Source organism: Piliocolobus tephrosceles, chromosome 19, assembly GCF_002776525.5.
Source record: "Piliocolobus tephrosceles isolate RC106 chromosome 19, ASM277652v3, whole genome shotgun sequence".
Lineage (NCBI taxonomy): Eukaryota > Metazoa > Chordata > Mammalia > Primates > Cercopithecidae > Piliocolobus > Piliocolobus tephrosceles.
This window is the reverse complement of record NC_045452.1, coordinates 36,228,272-36,249,978: the sequence shown is the minus strand read 5'-3', so window position 1 is coordinate 36,249,978 and position 21,707 is coordinate 36,228,272. Positions and strand designations below refer to the sequence as shown.

Sequence of the window (21,707 nt, the reverse complement as noted above, 5' to 3'; positions counted from 1 at the left end):
TCCCAGGACTTTGGGAGGCCAAGTTGGGCAGATCACTTTAGGTCAGGAGTTCGAGACCAGCCTGGCCAAAAATGGCGAAATCTTGTCTGTACTAAAAATACAAAAATTAGGCCAGGTGCGGTGGCTCATGCCTGTAGTCCCAGCACTTTGGGAGGCTGAGGTGGGCAGATCATCTGAGGTCAGGAGTTTGAGACCAGCCTAACCAACATGGAGAAACCCCATCTCTACTAAAAGTACAAAATTAGCCTAGTCCTGGTGGTGCGTGCCTGTAGTCCCAGCTACTCGGGAGGCCGTGGCAGGAGAATCACTTGAACCCAGGAGGCGGAGGTTGCGGTGAACTGAGATCACGCCATTGCACTCCAGCCTGGGCAACAAGAGCGAAACTCCGTCTCAGAAAATAAAACAGATTAGCCAGGCATCATGGCAGGTGCCTGTAGTCCCAGCTACTTGAGAGGCTGAGTAGAAGAATCGCTTAAACCCAGGAGGCAGAGGTTGTAGTGACCCGAGATCCGGCCACTGCACTCTAGCTTGGGCCACAAAGCGAGACTCCGTCTCAAAAAAAAAGAAAAAAAAAAAAGAAAAAAAAAGACTGATACCTGTTACAACACTGGTGAGCCTTGGACACATTATGCTGAGAGAAACAAGCTGGACACCACGGTCACATGTTATAAGATTCCCATTCATATGGAATGTCTAGAAGAGGCAAATAGCAAGTAGGTTCTAGTCGGCTGGGGTTTGGGAAACAGTGGAGAATGACTGCTATTAGATACAGGGTTTCTTTGTGGGGATGATGGAAATGTTCTAAAGTTGACGGTGGCAATGGCTGTGCAACTCTAAAAACCGTTGAATTGCATACTTTACATGGATGAACTGTGTGGTATGTGACTTTTCACCCAACAGAGGTGTTAGGTGAAGTAATGCAGGCGTACATGAGAAGACATTCTCATGGAGATGTAGCATGTAAATGGATTCTTTCTTTTTTTTCTCCTCAGGCATCCACTATTTCCATTATTAGCTTTGTTGTTTGAAAAATGTGAACAATCTACACAGGGCTCCGAAGGCACAACTTCTGCCAGTTTTGATGTAGACATCGAAAATTTTGTAAGGAAGCAAGAGAAGGAAGGGAAACCTTTCTTTTGTGAAGATCCAGAAACTGACAATTTAGTAAGTGAAATAAATTTTATTTTTCAAAATGTGAAATCTGTTGATGAAATTTTAGGCTTCTAAGTAGAACTTTAGACTGCTTGTAGTTTTGCTAAAGGAGAGACTCATACAACTCTAAAAGAACTAATTTTTATGGTATGTGTAATGTGGATATTCCCAAGGCTTCCAGCCTTCTCTAGGTATCTTTTATTTATTTAGTTTTTATTTTTAAATTTATTTTATTTGTGTAGACGCATCTTACTGTGTTCCCCAGGATGATCTCAAACTCCTGGTCTCAAGCAATCCTCCCTCCTTGGCCTCCCAAGGCCCAACCTACCCTTTCCTTTAAAAATCAAATAAAGGCCAGGTGCGGTAGCTCACACCTGTAATCCCAGCAGTTTGGGAGGCCGAGATGGGCAGATCATGAAGTCAGGAGATCAAGACTATCCTGGCTAACACTGTGAAACTTCGTGTCTACTAAAAATTCAAAAAATTAACTGGGCGTGGTGGCGGGCGCCTGTAGTCCCAGCTACTCAGGAGGCTGAGGCCGGAGAATGGCATGAACCTGGGAGGCGGAGCTTGCAGTGAGCTGAGATGGCGCCACTACACTCCAGCCTGGGCGACAGAGCGAGACTCCATCTCAAAAAAAAAAAAAAAAAAGTCAAATAAAACAAGCTGGGCTGGGCATGGTGGCTCACACTTGTAATCCCAGCACTTTGGGAGGCCGAGATGGGTGGATCACAAGGTCAGGAGTTCGAGACCAGCTTGGCCAACATGGCAAAACCCTGTGTCTACTAAAAATACAAAATTAGGCGTGGTGGCATACACCTGTAGTCCCAGCTACTCAGGAGACTGAGGCAGGAGAAGCACTTGAACCCAGGAGGCAGAGGTTGCAGTGAGCTGAGATTGTGCCACTGCACTCCAGCCTGGGTGACAGAGTGAGACTCTGTCTCAAAAAAAAAAAAAAATCAAATAATTTGAGTCTCCATGCCAGATGGACACAGGGATTCAGTTCTCTCTGCACAGCGTTTGTAAAGGTCCATGGGGCTGGACTGTTGGGGCGACATGACTGTGACCTGCATCTGTCCTTGGTTTATCATGGACATGGACACAGACTTGAGCTGATTCTCTAAGACAGCTCTGTCTTGAGGCTGACAGTGATTTGTGGTGCCCTCCTCCCAGGGCCAGGGCTCCAAAATCCAGCGTTTTCTGTGCCCTCCAGAGGCAATGGAGAACGCCTTGGTTCCGTCATCACTGGATCGCTCTGAGCGAGCTGTGCCTGAGGCACCCGTGCAGCGCTGCCAGCTTGGTCTGGGCAGGCCACCCTTTCTGGGTCTGCTCTCCTGCCAGAGCGTAACCACCGTGTTTGCTTTTCAGAGCTGGGTACATAAAGATCTGGCATCAGGGAACCTTCACTGGATTCCCTTCGAGCCATCTTGGTCTCAAATCAAAACCCTGGTTAGGGCCTTCAACAGAAAAGGTTTCTGGAAAACTCATTTTTCCTGAGTAAATTGCGGAGGTCTTAGTTTTTAAGAAAATTCTGATTATATACCCAATGCTTACCACCAAATAGATTTTGTGGCTGAGTTATCTGACTTGGATCTGTCTCCTCCCCTCTGAGATGAGACTAACAGTGCATGCTCTTTGGGGGTGAGGATCCGACGTTCTCTCCACCCCTGAGTCTGTGGTCCGCGTCTGTCTTCCCATTGGCCCACACCTGGCTTGGCCCAGTGAGTAGAGCACAGGTGTCCTCTGCACCCCACCAGGCTGGCAGGGACCAAGGTTCTCGTGACCGGTGAGTGTTTAGCACAGGGCCTAGCAGAGCTTGACACGCCATCATTCTTGTTGATTGATTCATTTATTCACTGTGTAGATACCTGTGAATTACCTCCATCAGATTTACTGCTGAAGGACGTGGGCTTCGGAGTTGCTGATTCATAGGCAACGGGTACTTATGATAATGACTGCATTATTGGTATTAGTTATCTGTTGCTGTGGGACAAATTACCCCAGAATGTAGTTAGTTAAGATAAAACCACACAACTTTGGCCAGGCTCGGTGGCTCACGCCTGTAATCCCAGCACTTTGGGAGGCCGAGGCAGGTGGATCACCTGAGGTCAGGAGTTCGTGAACAGCCTGACCAACATGGTGAAACCCCTTCTCTACTAAAAATACAAAAATTAGCTGGGCGTGGTGGTGCATGCCTGTAATCCCAACTACTCAGGAGGCTGAGGCAGGAGAATCACTTGAACCCAGGAGGCGGAGGTTGTAGTGAGCTGAGATCGCACCATTGCACTCCAGCCTCCAGCCTGGGCAACAAGAGTGAAACTCTGTCTCAAAACAAAAACAAAAACAAAAAAATGATATAACTTTGAGAAAAATCACAAGAGAAAATCTTGAGGATCTAGGACTAGGCAAAGAGTTTTCTTAGACTTGACACCAAAATGGAACTTTATGAAAATGTGGCACCACCGAGGGTGAGTATGGATGTGTCCCTCTTTGTGGATGCAGAAACAGAAGTAGATAAGGGTGAGTCATTTGTCCTGCCTGCCACAGAGCGAGTCAGTGGAAGTGCTAGGCTTCGGCTCACAGCGCACACACCTAGCACTGGGATGCGCTGAGGTCACCGCCGTCCGCCTTCGTCTTCCCTGCACACCAGATGCAGCCAGATACCAAAGCCCAGGGCAGTGGCACTGGAACAACTCATCAGTTTAGAGGATTTCTGAGGTTATTCCACTTTGGTTATTGGCAGTAGAGATGGTTCCATCTAATAACTAAGAACTGGTATGTAGGATCATGGTAACTTACAGTAATGCTACCTTTTTCTCTGAAAGTCTTCATTTTCTCTGCTCTAGATGGTAAAAGCAATCCAGGTTTTGCGCATTCATCTTCTTGAGCTGGAAAAGGTTAACGAACTCTGCAAAGATTTCTGCAGTCGATACATTGCTTGTCTAAAAACGAAAATGAACAGTGAAACTCTATTGAGCGGAGAGCCTGGAAGCCCGTACTCACCGGTGCAGTCCCAGGTACTTATGTTTGGGGGTCTCGCTTTCCCTCTCTGCCACTGTGAACATCTGCATTGAGTCATGAGACCACCAGCTCTTTCAGAAGTCACTGGGTCATTTTAATGACTTTCTACAAGAAGGACCCTCTAAGTCTCTGAGCCTAACCTGGTTTGGGAATGAACTCCCTCAGGGTATGAAGTGAATCTTCAATCTGCAAACTGGGCCACCGGTCCCATGTTTATGGAAGGCACAATTCCATTTCATTTCTTTCTTTTATTTCTTCTTAAAATATTTTATTTATTCTTTTAAAAAAATGGTGTAAAATACACATAATATACAATTTACCATCTTAGCTATTTTAAAATGTACAGTTCAGTGGTGTTAAGTTTATTCACATTGTGGGGCAGCCATCAACACCATCCATCTCCAGAACTTTCTCATCTTCTCAAACTCAGACTCTGACCCTATTAAACACTCATTCCGGATGCCCCCTCCCCTAGCCCCTGGCACCCACCATTCTGCTGTCTGTCTCTGTGAATTCGACTACTCCGGGTCTCTCAGGTTAAGCGGAATCATAGTGTTTGTCCTTCTGGGTCCTTTGCTTGTTTCATTGTGCAGAATGCCTGTAACGTTCATCCATGAGGAAGCACTATTGTGTTTTAGCCATTGTGATGATCCGTAGTGATATTAATATTTCTTTGTGGTTTTAATTTTCATTTCCCTGATGACTAATGATGTTGAACATTATTATGCCCTCTGTGTATTTTCTTTGATAAAATGTCTGCTGCTTATGTCTTTTGCCCATTTTTTAATTGGATTTTTTTTTTTTTTTTAAACTTCTGAGTGTTTAGAGCTCTTTGCTTATTGTAGATACTGGTTCTCTGTTGGATATATGGTTTGCAGACGTTTTCTCCAAGTCTGTAGTAGCTAAGTATTTTTTTTTTCATCCTCTTAACAGGCCTTTTTCAGAGCCAACCTTTTTAATTTTAATAAAGTTCAATTTGGCCGGGCGCGGTGGCTCAAGCCTGTAATCCCAGCACTTTGGGAGGCCGAGATGGGCGGATCACAAGGTCAGGAGATCAAGAGCATCCTGGCTAACACGGTGAAACCCCGTCTCTACTAAAAAATACAAAAAACTAGCCGGGTGCGGTGGCGGGCGCCTGTAGTCCCAGCTACCTGGAGGCTGAGGCAGGAGAATGGTGTAAACCCGGGAGGCGGAGCTTGCAATGAGCTGAGATCCGGCCACTGCATTCGAGCCTGGGCGACAGAGCGAGACTCCGTCTCAAAAAAAAAAAAAAAAAAAAAAAGATCAATTTATTAGGTTTTCCTTTTATGGATCTTTCTTTTGGTGTCAAGTCTAAGAACTCTTTGCCTAATCCTAGGTCCCAAAGATTTGTCTTAAGTTTTTTCCTAGAAGTTTTTAGAGACAAGGTCTCTGTGTTGCCCAGGCTGGTCCCAAACTCGTGGGCTCAAGCGTGAACCACCATGCCCGGCCTCAAGAGTTTTATAGTTTTACATTTTACATTGAAATCCGTGATCCATTTTGAGTTGATTTTTGTATAGAATAAGTCTTAAAACTATGTAGATTGTTTCCTCCCACCCTGTTACTCCTTTTCAAAATTGTTTTAGTTATTCTGGTTCCTTTGCCTGTCCACATAAATTTTAGAATGCTCTTGTCTAGAGCTACAAAAAAATCTTACTGAGATTTTGATAGGAATTGCATTATACCTGTATATCAATCTGGGAAGAACTGAGATCTTTACTGTGTTGAGTCTTCCAATCCACAGCTATGGCATGTCTCTTCATTCATTGACAACTCTGATTTCTTTCATCAGTGTTTTGTAGTTTTTGACACATAAGTTGTGTACATGTGTTTATAGAATTATACCCAAGCATTTCCTTTCCTGGCCTGTGCCATCTTGAATAAGAGTGGCAAGAGCAGACATTCTTGCCTTGTCACCGCCTTAGGGAACACGTTTCAGTCACTCACTGTTGATGATGTTGGTTGCAGGTTTTTTCTAGATGCTCTTTACTAAGTTGAAGAGGTTCTCCCATATTGCTTTTTTTTTTTTTTTTTTTGAGGCGGAGTCTCGCTCTGTCGCCCAGGCTGGAGTGCTGTGGCGCGATCTCGGCTCACTGCAAGCTCCGCCTCCCGGGTTCACGCCATTGTCCTGCCTCAGCCTCCTGAGTATAGCTGGGACTACAGGCGCCTGCCACCTCGCCCGGCTAATTTTTTGTATTTTTAGTAGAGACGGGGTTTCACCGTGTTAGCCAGGATGGTCTCGATCTCCTGACCTTGTGATCCGCCCGTCTCGGCCTCCCAAAGTGCTGGGATTACAAGCGTGAGCCACTGTGCCGGGCCGCCTATATTGCTTTTTATCTGAGAGATTTTATTTTGTTCAATTTTGTTAAATGCTTTCCGGCATTGATTGATACGATTATGTGATTTTTCTTCTTTAGCCTGTTAATAATGGACATTACAGGGATTGATTTTTTGAATATTGAACAAGCCTTCTATTCTTGGAATAAACTCTGCTTGGCCATGGCACATAATTCTTTTCATATATATTCTTGAATTCTCTTGGCTAATATTTTGTTCAGCATTTTTGTCTATATATATAAGGGATATTGGTGTATAGTTTTATTTTTCATACTCTGTTTCGTTTTGGGATCAAGATACACAAACTTACATAAAATGGATTGGGAATTATTCCCTGCTCTTATTTTTTTCTGGAGATTATGTAGACTTGGTGTTAGTTCTTAAATCTTTGATAAAGAAAATTGGTCTATTTCACCTAAGATGTTAAATTTAGGAGTTTAGAGTTGGTCTAGTATTCTCTTCATAGCCTTTTGGGGTTAGCAGGGTCTGTAGTGATCCCTCCTGGTTTTATTTCTGATGTTGGTCTTTTGTGTCTCTTTTTTTTTTTTTTGTCTTTCTGGAGGTATGTGTAATTTTCAAAGAACAGTATTTTGTTTTTTTGTTGTTTTTTTTGAGACGGAGTCTCGCTCTGTGGCCCAGGCTGGAGTGCAGTGGCCGGATCTCAGCTCACTGCAAGCTCCGCCTCCCTGGTTTACACCATTCTCCTGCCTCAGCCTCCCGAGTAGCTGGGACTACAGGCGCCCCACCACCTCACCCAGCTAATTTTTTGTATTTTTTAGTAGAGACGGGGTTTCACCGTGTTAGCCAGGATGGTCTCGATCTCCCGACCTCGTGATCCGCCCGTCTCGGCCTCCCAAAGTGCTGGGATTACAGGCTTGAGCCACTGCGCCCGGCCTAAAGAACAGTATTTTGTTTTATTGATTTTTTTTTTCTGGTTGTTTTTCTGTTTTCAGTTTCATTGATGTCACTTTGATCTTTATTATTTCCTTTCTTCTGCTTTGGGTTTGTGATGTTCCGGTTTTTCTAAGATCTTAAGGTGGGAGCTGGGATGATTGATTTGACTAGCTTAACTTTTATTACAACCAAATTAATGTGGCAGGCTTTAAGCGTAGCCGCTAAGCTTACACGTTCCGCTCAATGGTGGCCGACAGAGTCAACGCCTCGGGGTTGTATCCCCTTATGCTAGTTAACTGCTCACATGTCAGGGCACGTGAGTGCGCGGGGCCCGGCACTGTAGGCTCCTCTCCCCTGCCAGCTGCCCACCCAGGCTTCACAGTCATTGGATAAAGCGGCCCGTGTGGATCTAACCCCAGATGCCTAGAGTCCTCCATGGCGCGTGGACGGACATTTGCATGGAGCTTGCTGTGGGCCGGGCACAGTTCCAAGCACTGTACAAGCAAGAGCACCAGGGAAAGCCACGGTCACACTTGTGCTGGGGTCAAGAGTCAAGGTGGGTGCCAGAGGCTGACTCCCCAGCACAACTTGGAATACCTCAGCCCTGCTCACTTCCAGGGCCTCCCAGGCCTGTGCTATAATCTCTTTTTTTTTTTTTTTTTGAGACGGAGTCTCGTTCTGTGGCCCAGGCTGGAGTGCAGTGGCGGGATCTCAGCTCACTGCAAGCTCTGCCTCCCGGGTTTACGCCATTCTCCTGCGTCAGCCTCCCAAGTAGCTGGGACTACAGGCGCCCGCCACCTCGCCCGGCTAGTTTTTTGTATTTTTAGTAGAGACAGGGTTTCACCATGTTAGCCAGGATGGTCTCGATCTCCTGACCTCGTGATCCGACCGTCTCGGCCTCCCAAAGTGCTGGGATTACAGGCTTGAGCCACCGCGCCCGGCCTCCTTCCTTTTTTAATGGTGTCATTATGCTACTTATTTTAAAGTTTTAAACATGGGTTTTCCGTTTTCTAGTAATTCCTTCAACGTGTGTGTTCTGACTTGCAGCAGATTCAAAGTGCCATTACAGGCACCATCAGCCCTCAAGGAATTGTGGTGCCGGCGTCTGCGCTGCAGCAGGGAAACGTAGCCATGGCGACCGTGGCAGGTACGATGACAGAAAAATGGACACGCTCTCCATGAGGTTTTGCAGAAAATGGTCCTGTGTGTTAGATTGACAGTATAAATATAATTTTAAGTTAATGCCATTTTCTAATATAGCAATGTTAGAAGCTAGAGGTCTCTGAATGCCTCTTTCTTGTTAATACTCAACACATATTTTATGTAGATTATGTTTCTTTATTTCTCTACCAAAAATATATTGGAAAGAAAAAAGGTTTTATATAGGAGTTGAAAATATACACCAAAAACCAGTTGTCATTTTCAAATAAGATAGTTTTTTGTTGTGCTTTTAGTAGCACCCTGAAAATCTTAAGTTTTATCATTAATTGATGACGATCAAATAAAAATGCAGTCTTAGTGTTAGTATTACTTGTAGAACAAAACCTGTTACAGGAAGGGGACAGACTCCAGAGTTTCCTGGTGCGTAGAGAACATTGAAAACACAAAGCATCATGGAAATGGGACATGGCAGGGAGGGAGGGGTAGAAATTTACACCAAAGACCTCACATAATAGCACAAAAGGAAACCTCAGTGGGAAAAAGAAAGCACCGTTTATCCAAAAATATAACTAGAATAAAATAGTTATTATTTAGTACCCTTGGCTAAATCCTTAACATGTGCTAATTTTAGGAAAAAGTAGAAAACAGAGGCTTGCAGAAGAAAGGGAGCCCTTACACCCCAGGTCAGTTGGTGGCGTGTGAGGCGGACTGTGTGGGCTACCGGGCACGTAGTGCTCACCCACCTGCCCACCCACTGCTGCAGGTGCCCGAGTAGCCCACCCAGGGAATTTGTTTTGATGCTTTATAGTGACAAGTCAGCTGGCAAAGGATTGGTGATCATTTTAAACTATTAAAAAGCTCATCAAACTAGGGATTTTATTCCTTTTGTATGTATATCAAGAAGAGGGCTGGTCACAGTGCCTCACGTCTGTAATCCTAGCACTTTGGGAGGCCAAGGCGGGAGGATCAGTTGAGACCAGGGGTTAGAGACCATCCTGGGCAACAAAGCAAGATCCCTATCTCTACAGAAACAGAAAAAAGAAGAACGGTTTAAATCATTGAGACTTAAAAGCAGCCTCATATTTTTATTCTCCCTTTCGAGGTGGCACAGTGTATCAGCCTGTCACGGTCGTCACTCCCCAAGGCCAAGTGGTCACACAGACATTGTCGCCTGGGACAATTAGGATCCAGAACTCCCAGGTGCGTGCGCCATTTTATGGAAGGCTTTGGGGGCGAGTGCTGCCCACATAGGGAGGGGCACAGGTAGAACATGCATGAGCCCTTCCCTCTGCCTGAAGAGCCTTTCTCTTGTGTAGCAATTTCTGGTTTCTCTGAATGTCAGTGTTTTGTTTCTTTGTACTCTTATCTCTCTCACTGTAGAGAATTTGCAAAGTTCAGAAAATTCTGAAGGAACAGGAAAAAAGTCATTCATAACCACCCCCCACCGCCCCCCACCCCCACACACAGTTATCCAGTGCTAGCGTTGGATCATGTGCGCATCCACCAGGGGCAGAGGTCTTGTAGGCACACACTCCCCCGTGGTGCCCATAGAGGACACAGCATAACTGCCAGGCAAACTTTTCAGACCAGAGAGCCTGGCCCACACCTCCATCATGACAGTGTCGTCGGGCCCGGGCTTTCAGGCCTCTCTGTCTGGAGTGCAGTGACACGATCTCTTTGGCTGCCGAACCTTGCTGGTCTTTGGTGTGTGTTGTCAGTTCTTTAAGAACATTGATTCTGGGCCGGGCGCGGTGACGCCTTTATTCCCGGTACTTTGAGAGGCCAAGGCAGGCACATCATGAGGTCAGGAGTTTGAGACTAGCCTGGCCAATATGGTGAAAGCCCGTCCCTAAAAATACAAAAATTAGCTGGGTGCAGTGGTGCATGCCTGTAATCCCAGCTGCTTCGGAGGCTGAGGCAGGAGAATTGCTTGAACCCAGGAAGCAGAGGTTGCAGTGAGCTGATACCGTGCTACTGCACTCTTGCCTGGGCGACAGAGTGAGACTCCATCTCAAAAAAAAACAAACAAAAAAGCCGGGCACGGTGGCTCATGCCTGTAATCCCAGCACTTTGGGAGGCCGAGGCGGGCGGATCACGAGGTCAGGAGATTGAGACCATCCTGGCTAACACAGTGAAACCCCGTCTCTACTAAAAATACAAAAAAATTAGCCGGGCGTAGTGGCAGGTGCCTGTAGCCCCAGCTACTCAGGAGGCTGAGGCCGGAGAATGGCATGAACCCGGGAGGCGGAGCTTGCAGTGAGCCGAGATTGCGCCACTGCACTCCAGCCTGGGCAGCAGAGTGAGACTCCATCTCAAAAAAAAAAAAAAAAAAATTGATTCTGGCCGGGTGTGGTGGCCCACGCCTATAATCCCAGCACTTTGGGAGGCGGAGATGGTTGGATCTCTTGAGGTTAGGAGTTTGAGACCAGCTTGTCCAACGTAGTGAAACCCTGTCTCTACTAAAAATGCAAAAATTAGCTGGATGTTGGGTGCATGTCTATAATCCCAGCTACTCGGGAGGCTGAGGCAGGAGAGTTGCCTGACCTGGGAGGCGGAGGTTGCAGTGAGCCCCAAAATCATGGCACTGCACTCCAGCCTGGGCAACAAGAGCAAAACTCCATCCAAATAAAATAAAATAAAATAAACAAAAAACCCACATTTTTTTGAGACTTTGCAAACCTAGAAATGAGTTTATTTTGATCTCATATTTGATATGCTCTGTTTACTTGTAGAATTCCGGGTTGAAAATCCTTTCTACCCCACATTGAGAAAGCATTACTTTTGTGTTTTGTTTTTCTGAGATGAAGCCTCACTCTGTCGCCCAAGCTGGGGTGTAGTGGTGTGATCTCGGCTCACTGCAACCTCCACCTCCCATATTCAAGTGATTCTCCGCCTTAGCCTCCTGAGTAGCTGGGATTACATGTGTGTGTCACTATGCCCGGCTAATTTTTGTATTTTTAGTAGAAATGGGTTTCACCATGTTGGCCAGTCTGGTCTCGAAATTCCGGGCTCAAGCAATCGTGCCTCAGCCTCCCAAAGTGCTGGGATTACAGGTGTGAGCTGCCGCACCCGGCTCTCAAGAAGGTTGGTGTTCTTTTTTCCAATCTTTTGTGTTTTTCTCATCTTTTAGAGGCTTCTCTTTTTTTGCAGGTGCTCTGATTTTTTTTTTTTTTAATGTGGGTATCTCTCTGTTCTTTTTTCCTTTTTTTTTCCCAAGAGACAAGGTCTCCCTCTGTTACCCAGGCTGGTGTACAGTGGCACAAACACAGGTCACTGCAGCCTTGACCTCCCAGGCTCAAGCAATCCTCCCGCCTCCGCCTCCTGAGTAGCTGGGACTACAGGCATGTGCCACTTTGCCCAGTTAATTTTTAAATATTTTTATAAGGACAAGGTCTCACTGTGTTGCTCAGGCTGGTCTTGAACTCCTGGGCTCAAATAGTTCTCCTGCCTTGGCCTCCCAAAGTGCTGGGATTACAGGTGTGAGCCACCGTGCCCAGACTGAAGTTAGGTTTATATGTGAGTTCTTACATAGGCTGACCTATCCATGCTGTGGACCCTACGGAGTGATTTTGCTTCCTTCCTTCCCTGGTCTGTGCAGTGCGCAGTGGCAGCGTCATCTCAGCAGGCACCTGGGGAGGGAGATGCCATGTGAGGGAGGCCGTGCCAGGGCCTGGAGCACAGCCTTGTAACAAGCAGATCTTTTCTCGTGTTTTGTGAGAAAGAATTTAACAAAGAAATGCCATTCACATCTTTTTCTTTTAAAATCGAGTTGGCAGAGTAACCTACTCTTTCCTGTGTGACAGGAGGGAAGGTCCGTATCTCCAGTGCCTGCAGAGGCATTTGGAACAAGGAGTCAGCCTGTGGCCTGTTCTGCGGCCCCTCTTTCTGCCTTTGTGCTGTTTCTGTTTCTTTCCCCTCTGCTCCCCTGGCGTGTCCTACTCTTGAGAGTTGGATTTTCTGGTGTCACTGTTCATTCTCATTGGTTCTTGACATCCCTTTTTGGCTAGGAAGTCACATGTTCTCACTGACCTCACTGCAGGAGACACAGGTGGGAACAGGTGGTGGGTGAGAGGACCACGGCATTCCTGCCTGCAGAGGATAGGCTCTGAGCCTCCCTACCTGAGAGGCCTCTGTAGAGCCAAGTCGCTAGTGCAAAGACTTATCACGTGCCAGCCTGGGCAACAGGGCAAGACCCTGCCTCTACAAAAAGTAGAAGAAATTGGCTGGGTGTGGTGACATGTGAGTCTGGTCCCAGCTACCCAGGAGGCTGAGCTGGAAGAATCGCTTGAGCCCAGGAGTTCAAGGCTGCAGTGAGCCGTGATTGCACCACTGCACTCCAGCCTGAGCAACAGAGCAAGATCCTGTCTCAAAAAAAAAAAGAAAAGCCCGATAATGTGGAGGGAGCCATGTCCTGAAACATCAGTCCACACAGGGTTCCTGTGCATGGGCCTTGACTACAAGTCATTTCCCTGTCCGATCCTTGGCTGTTTTCTCCACCTGCAGTTGTAAGTACTTCGATATGTGAGAATTTCCTATGCTTTCTAATGTTATTTTTCAACTGTTTAAAAGCTTCAGTTACAGTTAAACCAAGATCTCAGCATCTTGCATCAAGATGATGGTTCATCTAAGAACAAGAGGGGCGTCCTGCCGAAGCACGCCACGAACGTGATGCGGTCCTGGCTCTTCCAGCACATCGGGGTAAGGACGGCTGGGCTGGCCCTTGCCTTGCAGCCCTCTGCGACACTTGCTCTCTGGCTTATGTGTCATGGAAAAGGGTTACTTCTCTGGGCTCAGAAAGTCAAAGGCCTGACTTCCAGGACTTCGTGGCCTGTCCATAATGGGGGGAGCGTGGGGCACTGCTGCAGGAACCTTGAAGGGCAGCGAGGGCCACCGTGAAGGAGCACCCGGGCGCATGTGAGCTGTGCCACGAAGGGTGATGGGATCAGGTGAGCCAGAAAAGTGGGCAGAGAAGGGGTGTTCTGGGGCCTCAGCTGGGGAAGTTGCTGTGTTTCTGTATGTTGGATTGACAAGGAAGCCGAGACCGGTTAGAGACATCTCAGTGCCGGGTGCACCTACAGGCGGGCCACCGGGTGGGTGCCTTTTGCTGGAAGCGAGTCTGTCCCACGGGGAGCCTCAGTTGACCCAGAGCATGTGCACCCAACTTTCTCCGCTGGGGCATGGCCGCAGGTTCTCCCTGTCCCCAGGACATCTTAGGAAGTGCAGTGGTGGGCCTGCTTGCTGAGTTGCTTGGGGGGACCTGCTCCATTGCTGCCAGCCTGCTGATCCAGGGCAGAAGAGAGCAAGTGGGGCCCTCCTGGGGCAAGCACAGGGAGGCCAAGGCAGGAAGGCAGACGCCAGTTTGGCTTGGCCCTAAGTGTTCGCCCTTCTCTCCCGCTGTCACCGCTGATTGGTGTGGGACTGTGGCCATATCTGCCCGTCTTCTGAGCCTCCTCCTCCTCAGCCTTCTGCGCTGCATCTGCCCTTCCCTCCTGCTGTCTCCTCTCCAGGGCACCTCCCCTGGGGCTGAGGCCTGTTTCTCCTCTGCACTCTGTCCTTACCCTCCCCTGACCATGGGCCCTCGAGCCTGTGGCCATCTCGCCATCTCGTGGCCCACTTTTCTCTGGCTGCCTCGGGCTCCTCGGTTGAGGATGGGGTCCATGGGAGTGACTGGCCCGAGGGCTTGAAACTGACAGGTGGTGTTACTGAGTGGTCCCGGGAGGGGAAGGGCCCTCTCCTGGGCGGAAGGCTTGGCAGGAGCCTGGGCTGTGCCTCTTCCACTTGCCTGCCCTGGCCTCTTGGTCTCCACCGAGCTGCTTCCATGGACGTAAGGTAGCGAGCAGCACGTGTCAGGAGAAAGAAGTGCCACCTGTGAGCAGCCGGGCCGCTCTGAGAAATTGGCCCAAAGAGATCAGTCACAAGGAAACAGAGAGATATGTGTAAGGATGTTAGTGTTGTTCAGTATAATAATGGAAAGCGGGTCGGCACGTAGATGAGGACGTACCAGTTTGATGGAGTATCATACGGATAGTTAACACGAGGAATGAGGGCTCTAAGCAGTCGGGAGGTTTAGTGAAGGATAGGAAGTCACAAGGCAGCGTTTCGGTGTATTTACACACATCGTGATGATTACAGCCAATCAGTGTGTGTGTAATATAATCACAGAACAACACCAAGTGGTGGGATTGGGTGAGTACTCTCCTTTCAGCTTTCCTTGAATGTTTTAATAATTTCTGAAATAATAAACCCTGCTCATCATGTCCAGTGAAGATGCTGCTTTTCTTCCTGTGAGGCGTCCTCAGTCCCTCCTTGCCCTCGTTTCTTGGCAGCGCCGTCCCCCTGTGCTTCCCGCACACTCTGGGGCAGCATCTCTGGCCGTTTGGTGTTTTCTGCTTGTGTACTGGTGTTTCCTGCTCTGTTTTGACTCTACGAGCTTTTTAAAGGGGGAGAACAGTATTTCTGTTTCCATGACCTTGAGCTCAGAGCCACACGCTCATTGATGGAGTCAAGTTGAGTCACACTGCCAGTTAGTTTGAGGAAACAAGCCCATCACTGCTGAGGCACATCCAAGGCTGCTGCATCCCTGCGATAAGCAGGGGTGTCTCCATGCCACACTGAGCGTCCCTTTCACATCCAAGCCCAGTAAACTCCCTCTGCTGACTTGGTTAGTGCCGTTCATTCTCCTGGGTCCCTGTTGATGCAAAATCAGGGACTTTAGTGCGTTCAGGTTTTAGAGTAAATGTCGCCTTGGTTTCCACGTATAGACAGTCATCAATCTTGGAGAAATTATTTAGCATAGCTAGAAATCATTTACGGTTGGTACTTCTGTGAGTTTTGCTATTTAGTTCTGGTTGGATTTTTTTTTTTTTTCCTGCACTCCCAGGCTGGAGTGCTGTGGCACGATCTCGGCTCACTGCAACCTCTGTTTCCTGGGTTCAAGCAATTCTCCTGCCTCAGCCTCCCAAGTAGCTGGGACTACAGGTGCGTACCACCAGGCCCAGCTAATTTTTTGTATTTTTAGTAGAGACGCGGTTTCACCATGTTAGCCAGGATGGTCTTGATCTCCTGACTTCATGATCCACCCACCTTGGCCTCCCAAAATACTGGGATTACAGGCATGAGCCACCGCGCCCGGCCGGATTTTAATTTTTTTTAGATGGAGTTTTGCTCTTGTTGCCCAGGCTGGAGTGCAGTGGGGTGATCTCAGCTCACTGCAGCCTCCGCCTCCCAGGTTCAAGCAATTCTCCTGCCTCAGCCTCCCAAGTAGCTGGGACTACAGGCACCCGCCTCCACACTCAGCTCATTTTTTGTATTTTTAGTAGAGATGGGGTTTCACCATATTGGCCAGGCTGGTCTCAAACTCCTGACCTCAAGTGATCCACCTGCCTTGGCCTCCCAAAGTGCTGAGATTACAGCGTGAGGCCCCCTGCCCAGCCCTCTGGTTGGATTTTTTGTATGTGAAACGTTTCAATCATACATAAAATAATAGCATAGCGGGCACTCCTGGCGCCAGCCCTGGGTTCAGTTCCTTACTGACAGCACAGGTGAATCCAGCAGAGATCTCATCCCAGGAAAGCCGTCGATGGCATCAACTCATCCCAGTGTCAGTTGATTCTTGTGGTACCTATGATGGAAACATGTCCCCCAGCCTGCCTGGCCGTTTCCTACTCCACCCGTTTCACCAGCTGTGGGATGGGGGCAGTTTGTAAACACTTCGTGCCTCAGTCTCCTCTTCTGTAAAATAAAGACAGTGACAGTGCCCATCTCAGCAGGTGCTTCTGAGGAATCAGTGAATTATTATAGAATGGACAAGGTAATTGAAATATGCTGTGTGTTGCTTGTGGCAGAGGCTCCCGGGCCAGAATGCATCCACCCATCCTCTTTACATGGATGTAGTTTATTGTTCATAAGTTAAAGTTCAATAAAGTTGATACAAAGTCTGTAGATTGTATCAAGCCTGGCGTAGACTCACCGCTGGACTGCATAGCTGCTCCTGGTGATGTCACTGCTGTTATTGTCACCGCTAAACTGTTAGACATGGGGGCGGCCAAGCGCTGAACCTAGACATGGGGGCGGCCCACCTTGACCTGTGCACTAACCAGCCACTGAAGCACTAGGACATTCCTGGTACTAGGAGAAACACTTTGTTCTGTGAGACTCCAGTTAGGTTTTGGCCAGAAGCACTGTTGATGTTACCATTATTTTCTGATGATTATGTAATGCTCACATTTTGCCTAGATCATCTTGATTTCCTTTGTAAACTCGAAGGCCGTGGTAACCCTCCTTTTTATTTTCAGCATCCCTACCCAACAGAGGATGAGAAAAAACAGATTGCTGCTCAGACAAATTTGACACTACTCCAAGTCAACAACTGGTAAGGTGCCCTGCTTCCCGAAATCATGCCTGTCAGCACAGTAGAGCACTTGGAAATGCTGGCACCAATATATGGTGAAATCTTGCTGAAAATAGGAGAGCTCTCGTTTTCTTTTTTCACAATTGAGACAGGGTCTTGCTGTGTTGCCCAGGCTGGTCTCAAACTCCTGGCCTCAAGTGATCCTCCCACCTTAGCCTCTCAAAGTCCTGGGATCATGGGTGTGAGTCACTACGTCCGACTGAAAATATGAGTTCTTTTAATGGGCAATGGGAACAAGATACTTAGGAGTAAACCAGATTCAACCTAAGTTTTCATATCGATACCTCATTATGGACTGCATCCTGCCTGCCTCTTTAGAGCTGTTTTTCGGTCAGGTGCGGTAGCTCACACCTGTAATCCCAGCACTTTGGGAGGCCAAGGCAGGCAGATCACAAGGTCGGGAGATCAAGACCATCCTGGCTAACACAGTGAAATCCCGTCTCTACTAAAAATACAAAAAATTAGCTGGGTGTGGTGATGGGCGCCTGTAGTCCCAGCTACTTGGGAGGCCGAGGCAGGAGAATAGCGTGAACCCGGGAGGTGGACCTTGCAGTGAGCCGAGATGGCGCTGCTGCACTCCAGCCTGGGCAACAGAGCAAGACTCCGTCTTAAAAAAAAAAAAACAAAGAACTATTTCTCTAGGGTGCTACTGTCCCCAAGCCCCACACTCATACAAAACGGTGATGTAAGGCCGGGTGCAGTGGCTCATGCCTGTAATCCTAGCTCTCGGGGAGGCAGAGGCGGGAGACAGCTTGAGACCAGGAGTTTGAGACCTGCCTGGCCAATATAGCGAGACCTCATTCTCCACAAAAAGGAAGAAGAAAAAAAAAAGGTACAACAAAACTGTGATGTGTTGTTAGTGGATGAGCCTTGGGATGGTGGGAGGCCAAAAGTGAGAGGTCCTGCCCCACGGGGGGACCCTCTGCTGCTTTTTCTTGTGGAGGCCCTGCTCCATGGCAGAGGCTGGGAGCCATTCCTAGGAGAGAAACGCCCAGGAGGACATTTCATAAAACGTCCCCTTCTAGTCCTGCTGTAAAACATTGCTGTGGACACTGAGACTGTGGCCACAAGCCCGTGTTCCTAAGTGGCACTGAAGTGGGGGGTGGTCTTCCATTTTGGTTATTAGTCACTTGTCTCATTTTTTACATTTACTTGTTGTTCAGGTGTAGGAAACAATTTCAGCTTAATAAAACTGGCATGCATAAAAGAAGAAAGCACAAATTCTTCCAGTTGTAAACATTATTATCTTTATCTTAACTGTGCTAAAATGTGAACTTGTTGAAATGCCAGCAAGAAAGTCTTCGTCTTTGTGCAGTCGTGTGTGCAGGAGGTATGCTTCGGGGTTGCATAAGTAATTCCATGATCCTGCATTCTTGCCATTCTTTTAGATTTGCGTAGTCACAACAGACTATACTGTTTGCGTTATTTCCTGTTAAATCTTTTAAATAGAATATTAACAAAAATTTAAAGATTCTGAGTATGTTGTTGCTGTCATGGTTGTTATCTACTGCTTGTGTTCTTGGTTATTTTCCTGGAGTCTATGTGGAAACCACATGCTTTGGCTGGGGCACACCCGTGGTGGGTGGGCTGAAGTGGGAGGGATGCTTCTCGGGATGTGCTGGTGCCCAGTCACTGCTCAGCACCCTCCCGCTTTCCTTCATTCATGATTTCCGGTGTTCCCTGACTTGCTACTATGTTGCATTAACAAATTGTCTTATCTAGGTTTAGTATCAACTTTTAATTTTTAGTATTAATAACAGTTTAATAATATAACTTCTAAAAATTCTAAATTTCTGAACTCTTTAATATTTGTAGCTATTTTTACTTTTTGTGACTTTCTTTTCTTTTCTATTTACAAACATTACATCCTGGAGTGAAATGTACACACTCATCATTAGCTCATGCCTCTGCTGGTAGCAGTTTTGAATAAGAAGGATTTAAAAACACATTACAGGCTGGGCGCGGTGGCTCACGCCTGTAATCCCAGCACTTTGGGAGGCCGAGGGCGGATCATGAGGTCAGGAGATAGAGACCATCCTGGCTAACACAGTGAAACCCCGTCTCTATTAAAAATACAAAAAAATTAGCCGGGCGTGGTGGTGGGCGCCTGTAGTCCCAGCTACTTGGGAGGCTGAGGCAGGAGAATGGCGTGAACCCGGGAGGTGGAGCTTGCAGTGAGCCGAGATCACGCCACTGCACTCCAACCTAGGCGACAGAGCGAGACTCCATCTCAAAATAAATAAATAAATAAAAATAATTAAAAACACATTACAGGCCAGGTGCAGTGGCTCACACCTATAATCCCAGCACTTTGGGAGGCCGAGGCAGGCACATCATGAGGTAAGGAATTCGAGACCAGCCTGACCAACATGGTGAAACTCTGTCTCTACCAAAAATAGAAAAATTAGCTGGGTGTGGTGGCATGCACCTGTAATCCCAGCTACTCAGGAGGCTGAGGTAGGAGAATGGCTTGAACCTGGGAGGCAGAGGTTGCAGTGAGCCAAGATCGCACCACTGTACTCCAGCCTGGGCAACAGGGTGAGACTCCATCTCAAAAAAAAAAAAAAAAAAAACCCAACACATTCCAATAGCAGTGGGGCCTTCCCTCCAAGGTCTTGTTGGGGTTGTGGGTAGCCATGGAGCTTGTGCTGCAGGGATCACCAGGTTCCTCTAAATGAGACATGGTGGGATCCGATCTGCCTCATTATTATTAGACCGTGTCCTAATAGGATTGTAGCTATTTTAAAACCTTGGACTTTTAAAATTAAGCAGTGTTAGAGCTGATCCAGTTCTAGTTCTGTTGTTTTGCAGAGGGGGGCACTAAAAAAAGAGAGAAGTTGTCACAGTGACACACCAGAGTAGAATCTGAGTCTAAAAGTAATGCTTTTATTTCCCTGATACTGTGAACGTGGCTACTCAGCTATCCAGACCGAGAAGTCTGGCTTTTACTAGATGAGCAATGTGTGACTCTTAACAGGAGGTCAACTACTTTATCACTCATGTTACTGAACAAAGAAGACAGAAGTGAGGCCTTAAGCATGGTTGGTATTGTCGCTTCTGCATTAGGTTGGGGTAATGCGTGAATCTGGACGGGTTCTGGTTTCACAGGCACTTTCATGGGACGGATGTTGTTTTTCTTTCCGTTTCTTTCCATTGCAGCTTCTTCTGTAGCAAAGTGGCCCAGTCGGTGGCATAGGGTGGCAGGTGCAGCAGAACGCATGTTTGGGTCGCTATCTTTGTCCTCCAGTCACTGCAGGAGTAAGAGCCGGCCTGGGAGTTTGAGTCTTCTTGCACTTTCTCAGATGTAAAGGCAACAGCCCAGAGCATAAGAATGGGAACTACAGACAGCAGCCCTTAATCTTCATGTGTTTTGAGACTGCTGTCATACTTACTTGATATGAAACGATGTCTACCCTGCCTTGCCAACCTGTGACTGTTGGGCCGGGCGCGGTGGCTCACGCCTGTAATCCCAGCACTTTGGGAGACCAAGGCGGGCAGATCACAAGGTCAAGAGATCGAGACCATCCTGGCCAACATGGTGAAACCCCCTGTCTACTAAAAGTACAAAAATTAGCTAGGCGTGGTGGTGTGCGCCTGTAGTCCCAGCTACTCGGGAGGCTGAGGCAGGAGAATCGCTTGAACCCAGGAGGCGGAGTTTGCAGTGAGCTGAGATCGTGTCACTGCACTCCAGCCTGTGCAACAGGGAGAGACTCCATCTCAAAAACACAAAAACAGTGTCCAGCCTGCCTTGCCAATCTGTGATTGTTGCCGGTCTCGTTCTCTGTGGGGTCTTATCACAGGTGTGAGTTCCTAGTTTGACAGAGCCGCTAACGTCTGTTGGGGATTTCATCACTGCTGGTGAATATGTGCCGTGCTAGCCACATGTCTAGGGCCACTGGATGACCTACGCCTTCAATCATCTAAGAAACAATTCATCATTGAGAATAGTTTTTGAAAAGATGCAGCTCTTGCCTTAGATTGTGCTTTGTGGTGAAACAAGAGGAGGTGGCAGTCCCATTCCCTGATGCCTCAGACATGTTGCCACCCAGAGGCTCTGCCACGTTGGTGATCTGGTGACGTCCAGACGAGTGCAGACTGCCCGGTAGTCTCAGGCATGATGACACTACAGAAAGTCTTGCTTCTTTAACATTTTTCTTCCTTAGGGAAAGTAGTGTCAGATTCACAAATTCAACAGTATCATCTGTGTTGTTATGAGTATCTAGTTCACAAACACGCACTAAAGGAGTTAAGGCAAAAAAAAAAAAAAAGTGCCATGGACGAGTTGGTCCTTATTTACATGATTTTTAAAACAACAGGCTCTGTGTTTCTGGGCAATTAGATAATTTAGAATAGTGTTGAGTCCTCTTAAGTAGTTCTTACAGTGGAGAACATGAGTTATTCTTTGTAGCGTGGTTCATAGAACAGCGTGTTTGCTGGGATTTGTTAATCCTGTATAGGGTCTTTACGAAATCTGTTTTCATGGAAGCTTCTCTTTGTCGTCCCCAGGTTCATCAATGCCAGAAGACGAATTCTTCAGCCAATGTTGGATTCAAGTTGTTCAGAGACCCCCAAAACAAAGAAAAAGACAGCTCAGAACCGGCCAGTTCAGAGGTTTTGGCCTGACTCTATTGCATCAGGAGTCGCACAGCCACCGCCAAGCGAGCTCACCATGTCAGAAGGTACGGGTGGCCGGCCAAGGCCAGACATGGTGGAC

The 21,707-nt window shown here is 47.4% G+C and overlaps 1 protein-coding gene across 4 annotated transcripts in view; it reads left to right on the top strand.

Annotated features, from left to right (window-relative positions):
- The window catches only part of PKNOX1 (PBX/knotted 1 homeobox 1), a 48,925-nt gene that overhangs the window by 19,935 nt on the left and 7,283 nt on the right, over positions 1-21,707 (top strand). For 3 of the 4 annotated variants that reach the window (XM_026447412.2, XM_026447413.2, XM_026447411.2), the window contains exons 4-10: positions 993-1,164; positions 3,999-4,169; positions 8,470-8,569; positions 9,686-9,783; positions 13,153-13,281; positions 16,878-16,954; positions 21,500-21,672. In XM_026447412.2, the coding sequence (XP_026303197.1) occupies positions 993-1,164; positions 3,999-4,169; positions 8,470-8,569; positions 9,686-9,783; positions 13,153-13,281; positions 16,878-16,954; positions 21,500-21,672 (920 nt within the window). The remainder of the gene's footprint in view (positions 1-992; positions 1,165-3,998; positions 4,170-8,469; positions 8,570-9,685; positions 9,784-13,152; positions 13,282-16,877; positions 16,955-21,499; positions 21,673-21,707) is intronic. The other variant, XM_026447414.2, reaches the window with a different exon arrangement.